This window comes from Panthera onca, chromosome A2 (assembly GCF_046562875.1).
Source record: "Panthera onca isolate mPanOnc1 chromosome A2, mPanOnc1 haplotype 2, whole genome shotgun sequence".
In the NCBI taxonomy this organism is placed as follows: domain Eukaryota; kingdom Metazoa; phylum Chordata; class Mammalia; order Carnivora; family Felidae; genus Panthera; species Panthera onca.
Window position 1 is genome coordinate 82346083 of NC_138340.1, and position 8918 is coordinate 82355000.

Genomic DNA, 8918 nt, shown 5'->3' on the forward strand with positions numbered 1-8918 from the left:
TGGTTTTTCTCTGTCACTCTTCACTGCCAAGAAATTCTCAGGCCCATTGATTTAACCTCTCCAATATCCTCTAGTTCATCTCCGCTTCCCTATCAGTACTATCCTAGGTCAGGCCCTCATTGTCTCTCACTTGAGCTTTGATCCATTGAACAAAGCAGGCCTTCCTGCTTCTAGTCTCCCTGTTCTCCAGCGCGTTTTCCACAGTGCTTCCCTACTGCCTGTGACCTTTCTCATGTGCACATCTGATACACTCTTCCTGATTAAATTCATTCTGTTAGTACGATTTGTGTAAAGAATAACCCTTACCTAAGTAGCCCGTTTTACAAATTTGAAGGATTTCTTTCCTTGCAGTTGGCCCCTAACAATGCTGGGCAACCTGTAGCCATTCAAAGATGCCATGTTTTCATGTGTCTTATGGAATATCTATTACCTCCTCCCACTAAGTTTTAGGAGCACCTTCCTCTAGGACCCACTGCGTTTTTTAATACGTAGCTCTTTTATGGGAGACACAATTAATTATTTATTTGTATGTCTATTCAACTGTAAGGTCTGTCAGCACAGGGACTAAATCCTGACTTCCTAGAGCTTAACACAGGGCCTGCCATATAACTTTGAATCTGAGAATAAATAAATCATAGAATTTTAAATCTTTGAATCAATTAATTCTTATATTTGAAAAGTAATTGTCTTAAAGGGAGTTTTGTGTATGTATTAATAATAGCAGAAAATTTGGCTACTTTTCTAATTCTTGTGCAAAAAGGTATTATTCTCTTACATTTTTTGTTCTTATACTAGAAAATGTTTTCATACCTCTTGGTAATTATTAGACCAGTACTTTACTAGTCATTCATTTGAGACGGAAATTGCAGTTACAAATTTAGATCACAGAGTTCTTTTAATGGAAGTCACTTCTAAGAAAAAGAAAAACCTGAAAGTATATATATATAATATACATATATATATATAGTTTAAGTTTAACCAAGTTTATCCTTTCTAAAACTATCCACAATTTGTAACTGTTTTATGAAAGTTTTTTTCAAAAATTCTCATTGTATATTGCCCTGAATTAGTTTAACTCTTGATTCTTAATGTATTTCTGGGCTCATGTTTTTTGTTTTATGTTTTTTCTTTTGCTAGGAATTGGACAGTCCCTTTAGATTATATGGGCTTACAATGAATCCACTGCTTTATAACATCACCCAGGTTGTCATCCTGTCCGCTGTTTCTGGCGTTATCAGTGACTTGCTTGGATTTAATTTAAAGGTAAGAGTTTCCAAGTTTTTATGTTGTTTTTTCTTTTTGGAGAGAGAGAGAGAAAGAGAATCTTAAGCAGGCTCCACATGCAGCATGGAGCCTGAGGTGGGGCTCGATCTCACAACTGTGAGATCATGACCTGAGCCACAATCAAGAGTCAGACACTCAACTGACTGAGTCACCCAGGTGCCCCTTCCAGGTATATTTTTATTTCTTAGTGCCCTGTGACACCTTGTGACATTTATTTTACCCTGTCCGTCTTTTGAGATCTCGAATGCACAGTGGTGAAATCATTTTCATAATATTGTGCACAAAGAATGAATAATTTTCTTGGTTTATAATGCTCATGGAACTCCTAATTTGGAACAGTATTCATACAAATAGGATTCTTGTATAGAATAAGGTATTCATTTTTTACTCATAATCTGAATCTAATTTAGGTGATAAAAAAGGAAAAGAAGAGCCTTATTTCTTTTTTTGGCCAAAAGTTATTTATTATACAGCAATGCATATATCCCCCAGCATATGCACAACTCTTAGTGAGTAAGGTGTAGATTATTCATATTAAACAAGTGGTATATGTATATTGCTACTTCCCAGTAAAAGAAAGCAAGGGAAATCTGATTTTTACTTTTTTATTTAAGGTGAGTTACTCTTGAAAATGCAAGGATAAAAGAGTTTAAAATAGTAGAACCTATACTTGTTTATGAATGAAATTTAGATAATAGCATTATGTAATATAATTTATAAGTTACAGTATTAAAACTGACTCTAGGGGTGCCCAGATGGCTAAGTTGTTTGAGCTTCCAGCTTCTGCTCAGGTAATGATCTCGTGGTACATGAGTTGGAGCCCTGCATTGGGCTTGTTGCTGTTGCCGTGAAGCCTGCTTTAGATCCTCTGTCCCCCTCCCTCTCCCTGCCCTGCCCTCCGCTCAAGCGCACACTCTTTCTGTCTCCAAAATAAATAAAAAACATTTAAAAACATTTAAAAAAAAAACTGACTCTAATGGTTACTACTTCTATTATTTTTTCACTAGCTGTGGAAGATTAAATCATGACAATGCAGAGAAAAGAAGATGTAGCCTCTTTTCCAGAATAAGAGTACCAACTAAGCTGCCTGAAAGCAGTCACTGACTCTTTGCTTCAGGAGTCTCAGCTGGGAAATCGAAGTGTTTACATCAGACTGTCTTGTGCAATTCTTATATTTATTTTACTTGTTCACTGTTTTTTACATTTATTTTAGTCTTTATATTTTATTTTTAGCATTGATGTACTTAGTTGTCGAAAGGGTGATAAAACTGATATCCAGATACTTGAGATCCTGGTAATTGTTCATAAATAATTGACAAAATAACAAATCGTGAGAATAGAAGCCATTGCTAAGCCCCGTTTCTCCATCAATGCCGTGAACTTGCCTTACTTGAGGAAAACTTCTTTAACTTGGAATATTGCATTGGACTCAGCTAAACACATAAAGTGTGTTCTTTGGTGAATCAAGATCCAGTCAGGGTTTCGCTTGAATTATTTTGGAACAATGCCAGGATCTGAACTGATTAAGCTGCAGTTACACACCCTTCAGTATTAATATATATGGTATTACATAACAGGTCAACAAGTGCTCTTTGATGATAAAACTCTTAATAGAGCAATAATTGTAAATGGTTACCATACTGTAAGATATTTTGATAAAAATTAACTAGTAATAATTGTATTTATTTGAAACACTGGGCTGTTTGCACAGCTCCAACTGTGCATGCTCAAAATGTGCACTTTTTAAAATTGTTACTTTTAATGCGTATCTTTATATGGGGTATGTTATAGTGTACTAGGGCATGATATGGTATCCTTTTGAGTGAGGTATACACTCATCTCACAAGTGAAGTGCCTATTGATATTACTAAAGTACATTATTATGTTTACTCAAGTAAAATAATTTTCTCCCCATGGTACACTATAGTGTATACACACTCAAATGAACAACTTAAGAACAAGGTTAAGAACCAATAAAATATTCCTTTGATTGCTAGTTATAAAACTATATCCAAATTTTCAGAAAAGAGCTTCAGTTTGCAAATTCTATCCTCTAAACTTAACCTGGTGCATCCCCCTCACCTCCAATTTTATAAGGGCTATTTTAGATGCTTTTAACCTGGAAAGTTACCTACTCCCCCCACATACACATGCACACACAATTTGCCAAGTGTCCAAATGAGAACATATCATGTTGGCATGTTAGGTAGATAGGGCAAATATGGTGATATCTTACATTGGACCTTGATTTTAAGTTGTTACATTTGTACAATCAAGAATATATTAGGAATTACATAAAACATGAAATGTTTTTGCAATTTTTTTTTAACTGGGTATCTAGTTTCTAAAACAAAGAATTTATTTGAAACAGTATAGAATTTTCTTGGTGCAAGGTATATCATGTTGAATATCCTCACATTTTTTACCATGTTTTAGGGAATTTATTAAAATAATTAATTGTAAATGATTTATTTGATTGGTGCAGTTTTAATCCCCAAATCATAATCTTAAGATCAGGAATGTGTAGAGAACAGAGCCATGTCATAATATCACTTTGCTCTTACCATTCCTTTTGATCAGCCTCATTGTGTAGTATATTTTCTTTATGTAGAAAACAACAAAAGCAATTTGTTTTATTACCTATGTTCTCCTATGTTTAATAATGACCAAAGTGCATTCTGAGTTCTTTCAAGGAATGTATTACTGGAGCTTTAAGAACATACTTATTTTCTCATGTGGAAACTTAGGCTTTGTTTGATATGTTTCTTCTTCCTCTATTGTCTAATGTTGAGGTTGTTTTTAGGAATTATATTTTATAAACTTTTTCAGAATAAGGTACATACCTATACAGAACTTAACATTTTGCACAGAATATATCAAATATATTTTGAGAAAAAAAAGTACAGCATGAGTTCTGTTAGGAATAAAAGATGAAACTATTGTATCTCACAAAAAAAAAAAAAACTTATTTCAGAATGGAAATATTTTTGAGAAAGGTAGCTGAGTATACTGATTTAGGAAAATGCTTGTTTTGGATTGAAGTTCATTTTAACTTAGAGTTGGGAGTTGATTTATTGAGTACAGTATACCTCTCAACAACCTATAAATACTATGAATTATGTCTCTAATGTGGGCAGCAATAGAATACCAAAAGGAAAAAGTTGTCATTTTAAGCAATTTCAAAATATTAATGGAATTGTTTTCAAAGCAGAAAAAATTGACATTTGCTGCCTTTAAGAATACCATGAATGTAAGAAATTGAAAGAAATTGTAACATATCACATAATATAGAAAAGGCAGTTCAGAGATAGAATTGTGGCAGATGTTGTGTGTTAACTGTTGTTTCTTTGCCACATGTGTTGTAATTGAACGTTTGAACAGCAAGTTTAAAATAAAATATTCTATGCTGACAGTGTTAAACTGAAGGTTTTCTGTTGTTTTCTTTTCATTTTAAATTCATATATATTTCTATGGTAATGTTGTATTTACTATAGCATAAACTTTAGTTATCACTCTTAGATTTCAGACGAGTGGAAATAAATTTTTTAAAACTTCCCGACATTTAAGATTTTGTTATGATTCTCAACATGAAAGAATATCTTCCGCCACCAAAATGCTATGATGTCATTAATTTTTTTTTTTTTTTTTTTTTTTTTTTTGCTTATTTGTTTGTATTTAAATACAGAAAACTGGCCATGGCCTGGGATATTAAAGCTCATTGTCAGAAGGATAGTGGTATTTTTAATCAAACAGTTTGCCACATGAGTTCAGCATGAGAGATCATGGCCAAAAATAAGATGGGTAAGCATTCTAATATTTCTATTGATTGGTACAAGTGTTCATAGGACTTTAATTAATCAGGGACTTTTAATTCAATTGCACTTTGCAACTTACCTTAAGCTTGGAATTGGCTCTTTCAATGAGTCTCCCTTCAGAATGCAAAATAGAGCATATGGCTGGCATGTCTTTGAATTGCCGTATCATTTAGAACACTGATTCTCAACCCTTTTTCTGCCAAGTCTGTACAAAGGATACCTCAAATGCTTATCAATAGCACTGGCTCCTCACAGAGCCTACCTACTGGGGGTGAGACTGTGGATCTAGGAGGCAGTATATTTTTTAAAAAGTGTTCCCCAAGTGACTTGGAAAATTTGTCCCACCTGTCACTCCTCACCACCTTGAGAATTACTACCTTATGATCAGGAATTTTGTAGAATGTAAATTCCATGAGATTTTAACTGCATTCACCACTGTATTCCTAGCACATAAAATGGTACCTGATACATAGAAAAATCTCAGTCTATTGAATGAATGAATGAATGAGTCACATAGGCCCTTAGACACCACCTAGTCCAACGTCCTTATCAGATAAAAAACCTGTCGTCACAAAAGTGGTTAGGAAGCTTGCCCAAGGTTGCTATACTTTGTTAATGATAAAACCCACATTTTCTTTTATTCCCTTTGAAAGTATATTCTATAGAGACAAAGAAGATGGAAGAGTAGGAGGACCCTAGGCTTGTCTCATCCCATGAATACAATTAGATAACTGTCAAGTCATCCTAAATACCCCAGAAATTGACCTAAAGACTGGCAGAACAAATTCCATAACTGAAGGTCGAGAAGAGGCCACATTGAAGAAGGTAGGAAGTTCAGAGAAATGGATTTTGGATGTTGCAGAGGGGAGACAGCCATAGTCACACAGAAGGGCGAAAGGGAGAGGAATGCACAGGGGAACACACAAGAAGAATGTTTCCCCATAGCCATTGGCTTGGAAAGTGAGAGGGGCTGAATTTTGTGAGTTCTTGCAACCAGTGGGGCTTAAGGCCTGAAGTTTTAAAGATGAGCAGGCTTGGCTGGGATAGAGCCTGGAGAGCACTGTGCTGCTCCTAGAGAGAAGGCAAGCAAACAATACAGGGGTATATACAGTGTGGAAACTGACCTGAAGAACACCGGGAGCACATGGTGTGAAGACTATTTGGAGCATATCCCTGAGTGGCAGTGTTCACGGGGACACCTCTCCTGGAAGAAAAATTGGCCAGCACCATTTCTCCTCCCCTGCCCTTCAGCATAAACACAGAGTTACCTGTGGGACGCAACACATTGTGGACACTGGCTGCCTAACTTGCTTATCTAAGGCCCACCCCCTGTACTCTGGTGGAACTGCCATTCTCAGTCACATTTACCTCAGTCCCAGTACAGCGAGCCCCTCCTTAAGAAGACCAACACAAACCCCTGCCTGCACATCTCCTGACCAGAGAGTTTTGCAGGGCCTCATTTACAGTGGAGGTGGTGACAGGTCTCATTTCACAAGCAGACCAGATCACACCTAGTTGAAGCTCACCACATTCAGGCCAGGGACCAAATAGTGCCCACAGCAAACAAGGAGAGCCTCAGCAGACAACTGGCCTGAAGGATAGAGCATCCAGAACACAACAGGAGAGAGCACATGGCACATACTGGAGACACTCCTAAAGTGCCAGGCCCTGGGCACTACATGACTTCGTCATAAGGCCATTACTTTCAGGAGTAGGAGACACAACTGGCTTTTCTAACATAGAGAAGCAGGTGGAAACTAGACAAAATGAGAAGACGGAGGAATTTATCCCAATTGAAAGAACAAGATAAGGCCACGGCCAGAGATCTAAATGAAACAGATATAAGTAACATGCCCAATGGGGAATTTAAAGCAATGATAATAAGTATACTCACTGGACTTGAGAAAAGGATGGAAGGCATCAATAAGACCCTTACCACAGAGATAAAAAAGTTAAAAAAGAATCAGAGATGAAGAGTGAAATAAATGAGATTAGAAACACACGTGATGCCATGAACAGTGGGTTGGAAGAAGCAGAGGAACGAATTAATGATCTAGAAGACAAAGTAATGGAAAGCAATGAAGCTGAGTAAGAGAAAGAATTATGCAACATGAGAATAGACTTAGGGAACTGACTCCATCGAATATAATAATATCTGTATTATAGGAGTCCCAGAAGAGGAAGAGAGAAAAGAGGGCAGAAAATTTATTTGAAGAAATAATAGCTGAAAACTTCCCTAATCTGGGGAAGGGAACAGACATCCATATCCAGGAGGCACAGAGAACTCCCATCAAAATGAACAAAAGCAGGCCCACATGAAGACATAGTGTAATTAAATTTGCAGAATATAGTGATAAAGAAAAATCTTAAAAGCAGTAAGACAAAAGATAGTGATTTATAAAGGAAAACCCATAAAGATAGCAGATTTTTCTACAGAAACTTGTTAAGGCACAAGGGAGTGGCATGATATATTCAAACTGCTTAATGGGAAAAATCACAGCCAAGAATACTCTATTCAGCAAGGCTGTCATTAAAAATAGAAGGAGGGGCACCTGGGTTGGGCTCAGTCGGTTAGTGTCCGACTTCAGCTGAGGTTGTGATCTCACGGTTCATGGTTTCCAGCCCAGCGTTGGGCTTTGTGCTGACAGCTCAGAGCATGGAACCTGCTTCAGATTCTGTGTCTCCCTCTCTCTCTACTTCTCCCCCACTCATGCTCTGTCTCTCAAAAATAAATAAACATTTTTTAAAAATCAAAATAAGAGAGTTTCCCAGACAAACAAAAACTAGTTTGTGACCACTAACCCAGCCCTGCAAGGAATATTAAAGGGGACTCTTGGAATGGAAAGAGGAGACCAAAAGTGACAACATAACAGTAGGAAACACAAGAGCAGTAAAAATGAGTATTTCTGTAAAAAATCAGTCAGAAATTCACACACACACACACACACGCATAAAGGATGTAAAATGTAACATATACCTAAAACATGGGGAGGAAAGAAGAAAAGAATGGGTTCAAACCTAAACAGCCATCAACTTAATATACACTGCTATATAAAGAAAAGGTTATATACAAATCTAATAGTAATCATATATCAAAAACCACTAATAAACATGGAAAGAATAAAGAGAAAGAAATCCAAATATGTCACTAAAGAAAATTAGCAAAACGTGAAAGATAGAAAGACAAGAAAGGATCAAAGAAAATCTCCAGAGACCACCACAAAACAAGTAATAAGATGATAATAAATACATATGTATATCAATAATTACTTTGAATGTAAATGGACTAAACACTTCAATCAAAAAACAGGGTGTCAGGAAGCCATCAAGATCCTCAAGGAGAAAGCAGGCAAAAACCTCTTTGATCTTGGCCACAGCAACTTCTTAACATGTCTCCAGAGGCAAAGAAAACAAAAGCAAAAATGAACTCTTGGGACCTCATCAAAATAAAAACTTCTTCACAGCAAAGGAAACAATCAGCAAAACTAAAAGGCAACCGACAAAATGAGAGAAGATATTTGCAAATGACATATCAGATAAAGGGTTAGTATCCAAAATCTATAAAGAACTTCTTAAACTCAACACCCAAAAAACAAATAATCCAGTGAAGAAATGGGCAAAAGACATGAACAAACACTTCTCCAAAGAAGACATCCAGATGGCCAACTGACACATGAAAAAATGCTCAACATCACTCATCATTTGGGAAATACAAATCAAAACCACAACGAGATACCACCTTACACCTGTCAGAATGGCTAACATTAACAACTCAGGCAACAACAGAGGTTGGTGAGGATGCAGAGAAAGAGGATCTCT

At 36.4% G+C, this 8918-nt stretch overlaps 1 protein-coding gene across 2 annotated transcripts in view; it reads left to right on the top strand.

Annotated features, from left to right (window-relative positions):
* The window catches only part of PHTF2 (putative homeodomain transcription factor 2), a 126003-nt gene extending 121299 nt beyond the window's left edge, over nt 1-4704 (top strand). For both annotated transcript variants that reach the window (XM_060632317.3, XM_060632318.3), the window contains 2 exons: nt 1138-1263; nt 2292-4704. In XM_060632317.3, coding sequence (XP_060488300.3) covers nt 1138-1263; nt 2292-2312 — 147 coding nt within the window. In that variant the 3' untranslated portion in view covers nt 2313-4704. The remainder of the gene's footprint in view (nt 1-1137; nt 1264-2291) is intronic.
* Nucleotides 4705-8918: the final 4214 nt, after the last annotated feature.